The sequence below is a fragment of the Thrips palmi genome, unplaced genomic scaffold (assembly GCF_012932325.1).
Source record: "Thrips palmi isolate BJ-2018 unplaced genomic scaffold, TpBJ-2018v1 HiC_scaffold_5, whole genome shotgun sequence".
NCBI classification, from domain to species: domain Eukaryota; kingdom Metazoa; phylum Arthropoda; class Insecta; order Thysanoptera; family Thripidae; genus Thrips; species Thrips palmi.
The window spans coordinates 17,274,136-17,290,245 of NW_023144632.1; the positions used below are offsets into that span (position 1 = coordinate 17,274,136).

General features: G+C 61.6%; 2 protein-coding genes across 6 annotated transcripts in view; both read left to right on the forward strand.

Annotated features, from left to right (window-relative positions):
• Positions 1–16,110, forward strand: part of LOC117651056 — a 153,751-nt gene that overhangs the window by 125,944 nt on the left and 11,697 nt on the right. The window lies entirely within an intron of this gene.
• The window catches only part of LOC117651053 (teneurin-m), a 102,586-nt gene continuing 94,153 nt past the window's right edge, over positions 7,678–16,110 (forward strand). For all 5 annotated transcript variants that reach the window (XM_034394768.1, XM_034394770.1, XM_034394771.1 and 2 more), the window contains exon 1: positions 7,678–8,142. In XM_034394768.1, coding sequence (XP_034250659.1) covers positions 8,075–8,142 — 68 coding nt within the window. In that variant the 5' untranslated portion in view covers positions 7,678–8,074. The remainder of the gene's footprint in view (positions 8,143–16,110) is intronic.

Below are 16,110 nucleotides of genomic sequence, written 5' to 3' on the forward strand. Positions count from 1 at the left end.
GAAGCCAAGTTTTGGGGGAAAAGCCTAGATGCCCAAGGTGCAACTTCCGAACCTTACGTCGCAACCACATGGCACATGGATTTCGGACTTGGTATGACCACCCAAACACCATGCGCCAAAAAACTCCTATACGAGAACCATGTTCTCGTGTCGGCGTCTGAGCCTTTGCCGTACGAGAACCATGTTCTCGTACCGGCTGAAAGGCCACAATTGGTGGTAAAGGGATGATAAAATTAGAACTAAAAAAAAAAAAAAAATAGACTCAGCCTCTTTACACCGGTGCGAGAACATGGTTCTCGCACGACAAAAGCCCAAATGCCGATACGAGAACATGGTTCTCGTCGCGACCTTTTTTTCGTTCAAAACCTCAGAAAAGATGGGGGGAACTCGGATCGAAAAAAACGATGTCATATTTGGGGACGAGAACCATGTTCTCGTGGCGGCAGGAACGGATCGCAAACACGAGAACCATGTTCTCGTACCGGCAGGAACGGATCGCAAACACGAGAACCATGTTCTCGTACCGGCGGGAACGCCACTTCACCAAGGTAAATTCACAAAAGTACGAGGACCTTTTTTGTAAATTTTACCTTGGTGAAATGGCTTTCCCCCCCGGTACGAGAACGGGTTTCTCGTGTTTGCGATCCGTTCCTCCCGGCACGAGAACCATGTTCTCGTCCCAAAATTACATGCTCGAGACTTAAATTTTAGCCGAAATTTTGGGAAAATTTTACGCAGTTTCCCAAATATGGCATCGCTTTTTCGATCCGAGTTACCCCATTTTTTCTAGAGGTTTTGAACGAAAACAGCTCGTGACGAGAACCATGTTCTCGTATCGGTTTTTGGGCTTTCAGCGTGCGAAAACCCATGTTCTCGCACCGGCGCAAAGGGGTTTTAAATAATTTTGCTCACTAAAGTGCGGGCCCCCGCCCAAGACCCGGCCGGCCCGCGTCCCGCGTTCGATCCGCATTAACTTTTCCCGCCCTCGCTGTTACGGCCCCCTCTAAAGAGGTGCCACGTCCACAGTGGCCAGAAAACCGGGGGAGGCGGCCAAAACTCTAGACGCGTTTTTAGCCCCGGAGTCGCTAAATGGGGCTCGAACCGACCGTGTGACCCCACCAATGGATTGCTCTTCGAACGAGGAACCCTTGGTGGGTCACACGTTTGGTTCGAGCCCCATTTAGCGACTCTGGGGCTCAAAACGCGTCTAGAGTTTCGGCCGCCTCCACCGGTCTTCTGGCCCACTGTGACGTCGGGAAAGTTTTGGCGCCGAGGCCGGCAGCGCAACGCAGCGCGGCGGCGAGAGGAAGTGCTGGCGCGGCTACGTCGGGCTACAAACTTGGCCGCAGGTTGAGCATCGCCTTCGCCCCGCGAGAGGAAGTAAAAGAGTGTAAGAAGCTGAATGTCGGCGCCGTGCCGCGCCGCGGGCCCGCTGGCCGGCGCCGCGCTTCGACGCCGTCCCCCGCCGGGGCGCGAGTGACATGCGGACGCCCGCGGCGGATCGCACGCGGCCACCGCGACGTGTTTGCTTTTGCTTTTTTTATCGTGGTTGTTTTTTTTTTCGCTCGGGCCCCGGGCAGCGCGGCAGCCTGCCTGATGGCGGCCGCACGCGCGCATCCGAACACACGGTACCGCTTTGGCGCTCCGCTCCGCCGCGCTGCCGTGCCGCTCCGCGTAATAAAACAAAAAGCACGTCAAGGCCATCACGCCGCGCCGCACAGTGGGACGAACCCCAAAAAACAGGGTGAGAAGTGGATTTTTGAAAATTTAGCGATGGGGTCCAACGAACTATCAGACATTTGCAAAAAAGGGTCTGGGCTACACGGGACACTGCTTCTTTCGTCAATATTTCACCGTGTGAGCCCTGGGGGGGCGCCGAACTTGGTCTTTTTTTCCGGTTTTTTTCGCGCATTACTGTCAGGGGTGTACTGTTTGTCCTCTAGGCCGTGCCGTTTTAAATAACCTCATCATGTTATATATTTTTGGAAAGCTGAGAACTTGACGAATCTAACGCACTCCTCGGTTTTAAATTTTTGAGTAACCTATCAGAAGTAACAAGCCAAAGAAAATAAATAAAATCGTGTCTTGGACGATTTTCACGTTGAGATAAGTCGATTGCGCACATTTGCGCACGGGTGGGAAAAAAGTCCGTGACAGAGCAGCTTCTCTACTTTCGGGCCCATACCGCCGAATGCTCCGCAATGCTCCGCGTTTTTATAAAATCAACTTTAAAAATGCGTTTTTTCGCGCGCCGCCGCGCCGCCCGGCTCGGCTGGCTGGCCAGGCTGTGTTGTTTACCCCCCCCCCCCCTTTTCTTCTCGTTATTTTTTGGTCTGATTTTGTCAGAAAGGGTTTTTCCCACCCGAAAACCCCCCATAGTGATTTGGTAGCGATAGTCGCACGCGTTCCGGTTTACCCCCTATCGATTGCCGGATCCGCCCCCGGCGGTACTTTTTCGGTCTGTTTTTTCAGAAATGGGGTTTTTCGCACCCCAAAACCCCCCGGGTAGTGATTTTGGTAGCGATAGTCGCACGCGTTCCTGGTTTACCCCCCCATCGATTGCCCGGGTCCGCCCCTGGCGGGACTTTTTCTGGTCTGATTTTTTCAGAAATGGGTTTCTCGCACCCGAAAACCCCCGAGTGGAGATTTTGGCATTGATTTGAGCACTTTATAATTATCACCGCGTTTTTGGCGTTTCGTCCCACTGTGCGCCGCGCCGCGCACCCCGAGAAAGCCATTAAAGAGTGAAAGTTTGCCTCCAATTACGGGGAGTCTCGGCGAGTAATTGTCGGGCCGGCAGCGAGCGAGACAGCGAGAGGGTTAGCGGGTCAGCCGAGTCCCCCGACTGATAGATTTCCCGCCCGAAATTAGCATGTGTGAAGGGCGGCGTTAATTGACTGGAAGAGCGCACAAACACAAAGCAGCCCAGGCAGGCAGGCAGCCAGGCAGGCAGCCAGGCAGGCAGCCAGGCAGGCAGCCATCCCACCGAGCGAGTTTAGTTTGTTCAAAGGCTGGGCCTGGCGGCTGCTGAAGTTTCGGGGCTTGTCTTGGAAATATCCTTGATTTCGTGTCGCGTCTGTGTGCGTGTGTGTCCCGCTCGAGTCTCGGCGCGGCCACGCCCGGGCGGGCTGGGGGAGACACTTGGTTGTTCCTTTGCGGGAGATGCGTATCGGAAAATAAAAAGATTCCGCCCGACGAGCGGGTGGGCGGGCAGGCGAGGCGGGGTGGCGACCAATTTTGTGTCTGCAAACCATTCCCGCTGGCGTCTCAATTTGTGTGTTGCCCGTGACGGGGCGGGCCGGCGGCGACCCGCTCTGCCGGGACGGGCGGGTCGCCAGCCAGGCAGCCAGCCAGCCGGGCAGCCAGGCCGAGGAGCCACCCCTTTCAGCAGAGAGGGAACAGAGGCGACCGGCAGGGCGCAGGCCGCGCAGGAAGGAGGGCGGTTGGTTGTAATGAGGACTGGGGGCCGATCGCAAGCAAACCGAAGGCAACCTGGTGCCGAGCAGTGCCGAGCAGTGCCGAGCCGCTTGGAGTGGGACTCGAATCGAACACATAATGGTACCTCGCTACGGGCGAGGGGCGATGTTGTGAAAGACTCGGGAACGGCTCCAGAGTGTTCTCGTCTTTCGCCTTGTACGGCACCAGCACGTGCTGCTGGCCGGGCAGGAAGCGGCGGAGCGGCGAGTGGCCTGGGGAAGGCAGATTAGCGCTCCCGCCGCTGCTTTTCCAGGAAACAGAGTAACGTCACGAGAATGCCGCGCGCGCCGCGCCGCCCGAGCGGATGACGGCGCAAACTGAACAATTGCGACTGTAGTCGCAGCGCACCGCGTTCCCGGCCCTGGTCGCCCCTGGTCTCCCCTTTTCAGCCCTTTGAGCCCTTTCAGCCCTTTCAGGCTGCCGGGGGCTTCGGGCCGCCATCGCCATCAGCGCGATGAGGGACCGGCCGGGCCGGGCCGGGCCAGCCCGGGTCGGTGGCTCGCGCCTGATTGGCTATCCATCCAGCCGGGCGCCGCCGCTGGCGGAGCTCCGTCTCGGTCTTTGAATGATGTGGCGATGGGGGCTGTGCGGGTGTAGCTCGGCAGGGTCCCTGCTGTCCACAGGACCCCACCTCGAGGTGAAAGCGGCCGCTGCCCGCCACACCCAGCACGGCCAGGCGGGCCAGGCAGGCCAGGCAGGCCTCGTGCCACCCGCTGGCGCCCCGCAACGCACCCTTTAATTACAACACAACAGCCGCTATAAGTCACTTGCTAGTCAGGGCCGCGCGGCGGGCCGCCCCCTTCCCCCCACCCCACTCGAGAGCTCTCGGACAGCGTGGCGGACACTGTAGTTTAGCATCGCCCATCGCCCGGGCGGCGCGTTGTTGCCACCATCCCCCGCCATCCCCAACTGCATGCTTCCAAAAGAGAGGTGCTTGTGTGCGTGTGTGTGCGTGTGCGTGTGTGTGTGTGTGTGTGTGTGTGTGTGTGTGCGTGCGTGTGCGTGCGCGTGTCCGTGTGTGGACGCGTTCGCCTCGATGGTGCGGGGTTCTGTATTGACGCCGTCCATGGTTCCATTTGCCATCGCTGTCCGACTGTCCGCGGTCCGCCTGTCCGTCGCGACGACAGGCCTCGTCGACTTGTATGCATATTAGCAGCGGGCCGCACCCCCGGGCGCCACGCCCTCCCGTCGACGGCGTCCACGCACCGCCACACCGCCGCCGTGGAGGCCGAGGAGGCCGCCGCCGTGCCACGCCGCGCCGCGCACCGAAGCGCCGCTTTATTTTAAACGAGGCTTGTCGTATCGCGTCACGCCCACGCAATTATCGCGGCCGCCATAAATCGCGCGTCCGTCGGCCGGACAGCGCGCGGCCCTGCACACTGCGAGTCGCCACGGCCACGGCCAGGCCACGGCCAGGCACCGCCTCGTTCTTTACACTTCCCGCGACGGCGACCTTTCACCCGTGTCCGCACTACCGCCGTGCCGTGCCCTGCCGTGCCCTGCCGCACCGTGCCGTGCCGTGCCGTGCCGTGCCTTGCCGTGCCGTGCCGTGCGGCTCCCTTGGTTGCCCGGGGAGTTGGGGCTCCGGGCGGCCGTCCCCGCCGTCCGCGACCGAGCATGCCTCGGGGCACTAGATAAGGTGTACAACTAAATTCCAGGTGGTGGCGAGGCCGGGCCGCGGCCGTGGCGTCGTGGCGACGACGAGGGTCGTCCTGCTATTCACACCGCCGCCCTGCGATCCATTCCCGCCCTCGGCCCCCTCCCGGGCCGAACCCCCCTGCTGGGGCCCTCGACGCCCGAGCTGCCCGTGTTCGTAATTTAGGGCTGGTGATGCAATATTTCCGGTATCTCGTCCTCGTTAGAACTGGCGTGGCCGCGTTGCCCCGGACCACGCCCTGCGACGCCTCGACGCCCGGCGGGTCGTTAGTGGCAAGGCGGGCCAGGAGTCCTCGATGGCGCACAGTGGATCAGAAGACCGGTGGAGGCGGACAAAACTCTCGACGAGTTTTGAGCTCCAGAGTCGCTAAATTGGACTCGAACCGAGCGTATGACCCCACCAATGGATTCCTCGTTCGGAGAGCAATCGATTGGTGGGGTCACACGCTCGGTTCGAGTCCCATTTGGCGACTCTGGAGCTCAAAACGCGTCTAGAGTTTTGCTCGCCTCCGCCGGTCTTCTGGCCCACTGTGTGGCGGTGGGGAGTGACGCGGTGCCGCTGGTCTGCGGCTTTGCTGGCTCCGCTGGCGCCGCTCTGCTCGGGGCGTTAACAGGTGAAATGAACATCTCGGGTGGCGCCGCGCTGCTGGCGCTGCTGGCACACTGCTGGCGCGCTGCTCGCCTCCCAATGGCGGCCATTATCCGCACCTCAAAACGGTTACGCCGATCGCCGCCTCGGGTAATGAAATGCCGGCCGAGCTGCTCTGCACCGCCCTCTTGGAACCGATCCGGCGCGGTGCCGTTCGGCCTCTCCGCCGTTCCGGGCGCGGTGTGCGTTCGCGTTTACAAATCGTTCCGGGGCGTGCTCGGGATTCAATTACCATTTCATTTGGAGCGCGGCGCGCGAGGACGGCGGCGGGGCGCGGCGGCCGCGGCTACCTGGCCTGCCTGGCGGGGCCAGCGCGCCGTGCAGGTAGGCAGCGCGCCGACGCGGATGCCTCCGGTCTGCCTACCTGCTTCCGCAAGGGGCCCGCGCCCCGTGCCACAGCGGCGACGCACTGAAACACCAAACGTGGTCTAGACTAGGCCACACCACTGGTGTGGTCAAATAGTTGCCATTTTGACCGCACACGGTGAAAACGGTTCCTGGTTTTCCCAGGAACCTCCTGGAAATTGCCTATGTCTTCGCCATAGGGCTCCTGGGAATACCAGGTACCGTTTTTACCGTGCATCAGTTGGTGTGGTCTAGACCACGTTTGGCCTCGTTTGGTGTGGTCTAGACCACGTTTGGTGTGGTATTTCGCACCAAACGTGGTCTAGACCACACTAACTGATGCGGTCAAGACCACGTTTGGATTTTAAGTGCGCCAGCGCGTATCAGGGTTCGAGGTTCAAGGTTCCTCTGCATTCCATACTCATATTAGCACCAGTGTATTCGCCCGCGAACGGCGAATCGTTTGCATTGCACTGTGTTGTGCTCTAGTGGTATTTGAGCATGTGGGGCCGAAGCGTGTCCATGCAACTACAGTTGGGTGCGCTTGGACTGGCCCTTTGGTGCAGGGCGGCGGCGTGGCGATCTGTGCGTGCTTTGAACGGCCCTCGACCTACATACGCGTGATGACGAGGGCGTGATTACGTGCGGCCTGCGTGGTGCGCCCCGCCCCGCCCCGCTCCGCCTCACCCCGCCTCACCCCGCCTCACCCCGCCTCACCCCGCCCCGCCCCGCCCCGCCCCGCCCCGCCACGCCCTTCCACGCGAGGCTGCCCTGGCCTGCCCTAATCTGGGCCCCTACTGTTGTTCTTTCAGTTGGGCAACTCGGGGATTGCTACTCGCAACTACGCGCGACTATGATGTAGTTGGCTTTTCGCGAAGTTGGCGCCCGCGCCGCCATGCTTTAATTTTGTTATTTCGCGGCAGTTGTTTATAGTGGCGGGGATGAGGGGCGATTTAATTAAGTAAGATGCTTTTGCCGCGTCGTCTTCGGCAAATCCCTTGAAGTGAAGGGCCGCCTTTTTTCCGGGACCCGTTGTTCCGCGGCCGCACCCCGCCAGGCGCCACACAGTGGGCCAGAAGACCGGTGGAGGCGGACAAAGCTCGAGACGCGTTTTGAGCTGCAGAGCCGCTAATGGGACTCGAACCGAACGTGTGACCCCACCAATGGATTCCTCGTTCGGGGAGCAATCCATTGGTGAGGTCACACGGAAGGTTCGAGTCCCAATTCGCGACTCTGCAGCTCAAAACGCGTCCGGGGCTCTGACCGCCTCCACCGGTCTCCTGGCCGTGCGCCGCGGCGCGACGGCGTAACCCTTTGAGCTGTGGCAAATCAACACCGACACGACGCGCATGCATGCATGCGGCCTGTTCATTCTTTCCGTGGCTGGGCGGCGCGGCTGGCGGCGCGGCGGCCGCGGCTGTGCGTCGAGGGGAGTGGCGTCGCTGGCGTCGCCGCGGCCGGCCGCCAGAGGGCTCCGCCGTCACCCTTCCTCCCCCACAGGCGAGCCGCGCAGCCGAGCCCGCCGCGCCGCGCCGCCAGTGTGGGTGCAGCCTCCGTCGCATCGGGCCGAGCCGAGCCAGCCGCGCGGCCAGCACGCGTTTCTCCGCCTTTCGCGTCTCGTCGCGTGTGCGTGCGTGTTTGTCTGTCTGTGTGTGTGTGTCGTGCGTCAAGTGATTGTCGGTGTCCTCTCGCGGTGCGGCGTGCTCGTCTCGAAGGAGACCGCGCCCGTGCGCGTCACGCGGGCCCGGGTTCGACTCCCGCCGTCTGCTCGCGGTGGGGATGAGTGCGTAGCAGTGCGTAGCCCTCCTGCGACTGAGTGCAACCGAGTGCTTGCCGCGCTGGTTCCGGGACATGGTGTCGGCAGCGAGTTGCCTGTGAGACTCGTCGCCTTCCACGGCCCGTTCGATGAACGTGGCATCAATGACACTGGACTAACACGATCCACCAATGGATTTCTCGGATGAAGAGTTCTACGATGACATTCTGGATAAACTCTCGGACCGTTCTGACCTTGGTATGTATGCCCACACGTCTCTGGAGCCTTGTCTGTTCCTACGCGGCAAGGAGTGCCGACCGCGATGGGTTTTTAGGGCCTTCAAAGTTAGTTACACGAAAGTTGGGAACAGTTAAGGGCGTACGGGTGGCAAAATTTTTTTTTTCGGCATTTGATAGTGTTGGGTGTGTTTTCTAATCCTGCCGAGCGGTTTTCCTCTGTGACGCTTAGTTTGGGCGTAACGATGCCTACAAGTTCGAAAATTGTGCGTTTTTCGCCATTTTCGGACCCAGGTTCCGGGAGAACCAATGGGAGGAGCATAGTGAAATTGCGCATGCTTGTAGAAGACAACCACAGGTATGATGTAAAGAAATTTCGCGGTGATCGGGTTCAAGGGAAGACTCCTGGAACGCCTTGAAAATGGACAGTTTTGTGAAGTGCGCAGCGACTAAACTACAAGAGTGAGGAGGTTGAAAAACCTTTACCTCACAGCCACGACTTTCCTCTATTGATTGCAAAAAGTTCCAAGTCGCTGGAACAAACGGTTCATCCAGAACCTGGGTCCGAAAATCAAGTAATTTGCTGTCGTTTCAACAGAGAGAGAGACAAGCGATGTCTTGTCTTTCTCGCATCGACTTGTTTCCGAAGCAGCCCCCGCTGCAGGTAGCCACCCGGGGGAAACAATGCGAGCCCCAGACCCTCGCCGCCGCGTGCCGTCTGGGACCGGACTGCAGCCAGTGCGGAGCCATCTCCAACTTTTGCAAAACGGGAGGTCAAAGCTTCGGTAAAAATTGTCGCAGGACTATTTTTCAAAGTACCATTGGAACCGCGATTTTGCGAGAAAACCATTTCTGTCCGATTGGACGCTGAAAAACGGGCCGTTCAAAAAATTTCAGTCGGGGGTTGGGGGTCAATAAATCCTCCTGTCACCATCCTCGCTTCGGTGCGACGAGCCGCCGGCAGTGAAAGGCCCTCGACACAATAGACGGGGGGCGACTACCTGGCCTAGTCCAGAGAGTCAAATTTCTAACGCGTCGCTTGACATGTTTGCAACGATGCCCAAATGCACGCGGGACAAAATTCTGGATCTATTCATGCAAAATTTGAATTCGAGCGATCATTTTGACGAAGCAGGACAAACTGCATTTCACACCTACACTGAAATGTGAACCGTTTCGTGACAAGCATTTTGGTAGCGTTGTCAAAAATTGTCATTTACTATGAACACGGACTTAGAAAAATTACAGCCGATTGGCCGGACAAGCAAAACTGCTCGGCTGCTCATCGGAGCCCAGCTCCGGAGGCGAGTTGCCGTTGCCCCCCCCGGTCGGGGGGGAATAAAAGCTATTGTGCTGTAGTGTCTGCGTGGGCCCCGCCTGACCCGGCTGCAGTCTGGCGACGCCTGACGGGGCCAACGCTTATTCGGAAAAGCCTTCTCGAAATGGACCGCCACCCCTTTCGTCCTTTAAATGTGGCGAGTAGCGCGCGCGCCACATCTCCCCCCCCCCCCCCCCCCCCCCTCTCTCTCCTCTCTCTCTCTCTCTCTCTCTCTTCTCTCTCTCTCTCTCTCTCTCTCTCTCTCTCTCTCTCTTTTAAAGCGTGAGCGACTTTTCCCGTCGAGGTCATCCATTGGCCAATGCTGTCGGAGCAGTCCGACCAGCAGCCCTCGAGGTCACTGACTCTGGACCGCAAATAACCACCGCAGTGCTCGGCCCCGGCCCGGCCCCAGCCCCTCCCCTCCCTCCTCCTTGATACATGTTCGACAGTGTTTTTACCCTCGGTATGTGGTGCCGATACACCAGCCGAAATGCCCGGCCGGTCGCCGCGCGGCCAGTACAATGCTCTTCCCCCCATCCCCCCTCCCCTCCCTCCTTCCCTCCCGTCCTCCCTTGTCTTCAACCCTTTCGGGCCGCGTAGCAGCAGCAGCGCCCCACCATTAGTCAGTATAGGTAATTAGTGTTTGGAGTCAGTGTGCCAGCCTTTGGGCCGACCGACCCGGACCGGAGGAAGGCAGCTAGACAATTTCAATGGAATGAATTCAGCGCGCCGGTCCGCACCCTTGTTTTCAGCCGCACACTGCAAAAAAGAGGTTTCTTTTTTCTTTCGTCTGCTTTTTCTTTTGTTGCTTGTCTCTGCTGTATCCGTCTGAAGAGCGCTTGCTGGCGTGCCGATGGCTTCCGAATGTGATGGTGCAGGGATTGATTCTCCTTTGAGGGGGAGTCGGGTGGGCGCGGCGCGAGGGCGCTTCTGTTGTGCCGTTGCGCCTCTCCGAGGGGAGCCCCTGCCCCGCGCTGACAGTGTAGTGCCAGCAGCGCCGCGGCCCAGCGTCCGACAACCAACGGCATTTCGAAACATTTCGCTGGCAGCACGCCTGGGGGGCTGATAATACTTTTTTGCGCCAACGGCAAGGTAGAAGTCCAGCAGGATTTCGACTTTTGTTCGTCTCGCTCGCGCCGCCCCACCCACCAAGTGTCGTTTAGGCCCTCGACGGGGTCCGTCATGTCAACCCTTTCAGGCGCGCGGCCCGGGGAGGCCCGGGTGGCCCGCGCGGCTGCAGGACAATGGTCTCGGCAACACTGGCGCGCGCGGTTACATGTGCTGTGCTGATTGTGTGTTCGGAACACACAATAAAATCCGGGGAGGGGATGCCGCGGCGAAATAAAAGCACAGGCGCGGAGGGAGGCGGGGAGGGGGTCGCCGACTGAGGCCCAAAAAAAAACAAGAGAAAAAAAATAGAACGGGGGCGTATTTCATGTTTGGCGGCGCGTGTTTGCCTATTCTGTCCCGATGAGGACGACGGCCACGACGGCGCGGGGGAGGAGCAGGAGGACGAGCGGGAGGACCCGCTGACAGGCAAAGTCGCAGATTGGATGTGTTGGGAGAATCCCCTGAAGGGCACGCGTGGCGGCTGCTTGGAGAACTATAACAGAGTTGACGGGGACGCCGCGGAAAAGGTAATCTGTACACGCACGGCTCCCCTCGGCTGCGCACCTCCGCCACCCCACCCCGCCCCACCCCCCCCCGCCCCACCCCGCCCCAGCCCCGCCCCCCCCCCCCCGCCCCGCCCCGTGTTCCGATTCGGCGAGGGGTCCCTCCCGCGTTCCGGCAGAATCACCCCGCCGCTGCAGCAGGTCAGCTGGTCCTCGGAAAGTTTCCTGCAGAAATAACTTCTCGTGGGGAGGGAGCGCCACCGGCGCGTGTCTCCCCGACAGGGGTTGTGCCTCACTTGGCTCTTTGTGTGTGTGTGTGTGTGTGTGTGTGTGTGTGTGTGTGTGTGTGTGTGTGTGTGTGTGTGTGTGTGTGCGGGTGTGTGGGTGCGCGCGCGCGTTCGGCGTCCCTCAATCATTTTGCACTTTTCTGCCAAGATAGCGGGGGTTGATGATGGCGCTGACGGCGTCCTCCTCTTGGCCAAAAGTTCCCCGTGCTGGATTGGACTCCGCCAGCGAGTCTGTCCGGACGCGTTGGTGTCCGTGTCCGGGCCGGGCCGGTCTATCGAGGACCATCACTCGTATCAATGGCGGGGTGGCGAGGGGCCGCCTCCCCCCCGCATAATCCCACCCCGGCTTCGCATTAGTCAAGGTCGGGCCGGCCGCGTGAACACGCCGCGTCGACACGCACGCACGCACGCACCGCCCACGTGGCCTCGCCGCCACGCCGCCACGCCGCCGGCGGTCGTTTTAATATGTTTTTCATGGGCTGGCACCCGTCTGGCGCTGCTGTGGGAACCGGGGAACCTGCAGAGCCTGCGGCCTGCAGCCTGCAGCAGGCCTGCCGCCGCGCCTCGTCGGCGTGCCTCGTCGGCCTGCCGCTGGAAGCTCTGGAAGCCATCAGCGCGTTCCAGAGCGACGGCGGGGAAGCGCAGCAGCAGCCTCATTAGGCCTCGGCGACGTATCCAAATAGCGCGGCCGTCTGGGAGGAAAAACGGGTCATCCGTCTGGCAGTGCCAGGCAGCGAGCACTGCACGTGTGGGCTGGCGGGGCTGGCGGCTCCTCCTTCCCCGAGGGCCTCCCCCAGCGCTGCAGCGCCGTGTTCAGCCGATTCATCGTAAACGCCCCCCTAGACGGCCGGAGTTATGCCCCTGGGGGGCCGGCGGGGCGGCGGCGGGGCGGGGCGGCGCTGTGCCACCCCCGAGTCCGCGCCGCCCCCGCACTTACAGCTGTGTGCGGTATTCCCGGCTTCGGATGCATCATTAACTCCCTATTACTGCCGCTCCCGGGGGCCCGTCGCCCGCCTGGCCCGGGTGTGTGGCGCTGTGCTTCTTCTCTCGGTGACTTCGAGGGGAGCCCCGGCTTCGCCCTCGGCGCCCGGCCAATGTTTAAAGTCGTTTTGTCGAGGCCGCCGCTGTGACGCCGCCGGCGCCATCAGTCTTGCTGAAGAGCGTCGAATCCCCGAGTAATTTCTTTTGTCGCGATTCATCCCCACACGGTAAAAACGGAACCTGGTTTTCCCAGGAACTCCCTGGAAATCGCCTATGTCTCTACCATAGGCTTCCTGGGAAAACCTGGTTCCGTTTTTACCGTGCACCTGTCTTGAAAGGAAAGCGCAGCCAGTCGAGTGTTTGTTTTCATTTTCCAGCCGCCGGACGGAACGACGTCGCAATGACGTCCGAGTGGCTGCCGCCTCGGCTGCCGCGACACCCTAATCCGCACTGCAGGGCCTCTTGTTGTTGTTGTTTGCTCGACATTAATTTTTATTGACCGTCGTAATTGAGCACTGAGCTCGCTGCAGCCAACAACAACAATAACAACTTGCAGCAGGCAGCCCGGGGGCTTTTACGCTTTTCCGGGTTGTTGATTAGAGCGCACGCTGCGCGCGGAGCTGCGGCGCGGCGGCTGATTTTTCACCCTCCTCGACTGAAACCAGACCACCACCGCCGCCATGGCGGGCCACCCCTCTGAGGCTTGCCACTTGGTTTTTCTGCCCCGACGAGCCAACTCGGCAACTCGGCCAAGAGGGCCGCGCGGCTTGTTCGTGCGCCGCCCCGCCCCGCCCCGCCCCCCCCACCCCGCCCCGCCCCGCCCCACCCCACCCCGCCCCGCCCGCCCCCCCCCCGCCCCGCCTCGGCCAGCCTCGCCGCGACGAGTGCAGCGGTGCGTTGGACCGGAAGTTGTGTTTACGACGGCGAGGGGTGGGGGAGGGGAGCCGCCCGGGCCCGCTGCAATCAGGATTCAGAGTGCATTCATCGCAGCGTCCCCTCCGTGCTCCGTACCTGCGCACTGATTCTGAGAGGCGTTGCGTCGCTCTGTCCCTCTCGCACTGACCGGGGGACGTTCCATGAGTGCGAGAGGGACAGCTACGAAACGACTTTCCTCGGAGTCAGTCTGCTGCTGCAATGCTCTCTCTCCCTCTCTCGCTCTCTCTCTCTCTCTCTCTCTCTCTCTCTCTCTCTCTCTCTTCTCTCTCTCTCTCTCTCTCTCTCTCTCTCTCTCTCTCTCTCTCCCCCTCGGCGTCCCGACCGGCCATCGGCTTGCTCGTCACGCCCCTCGCCCCGCCGAGGCGGCCGGTGCTGTCCTGCGTCGAATGATAAGCCCCGTAGTGTTGGTCAGGGGAGCCTCTTCTTTATCAAAACGGGAAAAATGGAGCCTTGTCGAAGGATGCTCGAGACAAAGAGGATTATTCCTCTCGAGCCGCACGCCATGGGGCGTGGCGTGGCGTGGCGCGGCGACTCGCTGCGCGAATTCCCGTCGCTATTTATGGTCGCGATTACACGCGAAGTGGGCGCCTCGCCGCGCCTTGGCCGCGCCACGCCGCGCTGGCGGGACTCGTCTTGATGTAACAAGCCTGTTCCTTCGCCCACCGAGCGCCCCGGGGAGCCGACCTCCTTATCCTATTCCCTTCTTCCCCGGCCGGCTGTCCTACATTCGCCCGACCGTCTGAATTTCCCGCGGCCGGTCTCTGGGATATACGACTTCGAAAATGAGGTCCCGGTCTCCTCGGAGTTATACATACCTTCGCGTAGCGCGGTGCTGCGGAGCGCAAGCGAGGTGGGGCGGGTGCGGCGGGGCCCTCGCTATCTCCGGTCTCGCATTTTTATTCGGCGTGCGTAGGGAGCCGGGCGGGGCGGGGCGGGGCGGGGCGGGGCGGGGTAGGGCCGGGCGCCGTTCTGTCCAGAGATACTGCTGCGCTGCTGTACGTACCGGAAGAGCGAATTTGCACGCCGCCCCGCGCTGCACTGCGCTCCGCTGTTCCGCGGCTGCCATGCCGCCGCTGTCCTCCGTGACGGGCCACACGTGCTGCGCGCCGCGGATGAGACACTGCCCTCCATAGTGCACGAGGCGCGTCAAGCCGCCACTCCGACCTGGCGCTGTGCTGCGCTGTGCTGCGCGTTGATGGTCATTGCCTCCGTCAGCGCGAGGCAGTTAACGTCCCCGCCGCGTTGCGTGATGAGTGAGTTATGGGCGTCGGCGCGTCGGCGGCCTCGCCAGGAACACGACGTGGAGACGCGGCGTGCCCGAGGCCGTGCCCGACAACACCTCGCGAGTTGGCTCGGCGCTCCGCAGCTCGGCGGCGTGTCCAGCGGGGCGCACTGGCCGGCCAGCTGTTCGCGACAGTGGCGTGGCTCGCTCCACGTGCGTCCTGCTCCCGGTCCACTTAGGCCGCGCGGCCGCAGCGCCCCGGCCATACGTTCCTGTTGATGGCCCTTAGCGGCACGGCCGCGTGGGTGTGTGCGGACCGTTGGGGTGGGGCGCGGCGGGGCAGGGCGGCCCCGAGCGCTTGACGGGTCAGCCTGGGTTCCGAACTCCGGGGAGCGTGTTACCCAGGCCGCACCCCCGACCGGCTCTGGAAGTGATGTGTCGGCGTTAGGCCCCTAAGCGACCCAGCCAGGCGGCACTGCGCGGTGTAGGACCGCCTGGCATGCCCGGCCTGCCTCGCACCAGAGAATCATCGGCAGCTTTAGCGTTGCTGCACGCCGCACAAGTTTGAGGCCGCGGCGGCCGGGGCACAAATTGATGCGGCCGCGCGGCACTGCCCCTCCCGCCGCCGCCCCCGCCGCCCCTCGACTCCCTGCGCTCCCTTATTGCTTCTGCCACCCCCTGCAGCTCCGCTCCAGCCCCGCTCCAGCCCGCCTCCAGCCCCCTCCAGCCCCTCCAGTGCTGGGGGGTGCGACTTTGTTTGAGTGCGATGTCGGTCCCTCGCGTCGTCGAAAGCGAGGGGGGAGGCGCGGCGGGCGGTGGCGGTGCCTCCAGGTGGGAAAGCGGCGGCAAGATAGGGGATGAATCTTGGCGCTCCTCTCCCCGCCGCGCGCCGGAGAGAGAGAGAGAGAGAGAGAGAGAGAGAGAGAGAGAGAGAGAGAGAGAGAGAGAGAGGAGAAGAGGAGAGGAGAGAGAGGAGAGAGAGAGAGAGGGGAGAGGGAGAGAGAGAGGAGAGAGAGCGAAGAGAGAGAGAGGAGGAGAAGAGAGAGAGAGAGGAGAGAAGAGAGAGAGAGAGAGAGGAGAGAGAGAGAGAGAAACTTTGAACCGCGGCACGGCTCGCTGTTTGCACCTGCGACGGGCTGCCGAGCGATCCAGAGACCGGAGGCGCGGCGCCACTTCCTGACTCGCGCAGTAATTATATCCGGGCGAGTCGAGGGCGTCGCGGTGAGCGTCCCGCGGCCGCGCTGCGAAAGAGCCGAGCCCGGCCGAGCACGCACAGTACAGCACAGCCGCGAGGGAAATAACGAACGCCGAAAAGAAGGAAAGGAGAAAGGCGGTAAGAAAAGGCTGCGGAGACGCCGCGCCGCTCCGAGGAGCGCTTGGCCGGCGTGGCTTGGCTTGGCCAGACAAGAAGCGTCGCGCTGCTGGCGCACAGTGGGCCGGTGGTGGACAAAACTGTAGGCGCGTTTTCAGCTGCAGAGTCGCTAAATGGGATTCGAACTGACCGTGTGACCCCACCAATGGATTGCTCTCCGAACGAGGAATCCATTGGTAGGGTCGCACGTTCGGTTCGAGGCCCGTTTAGTGACTCTAGAGCTCAAAACGCGTCTAGAGTTTTGTCCGCCTCCGCCGGTCTT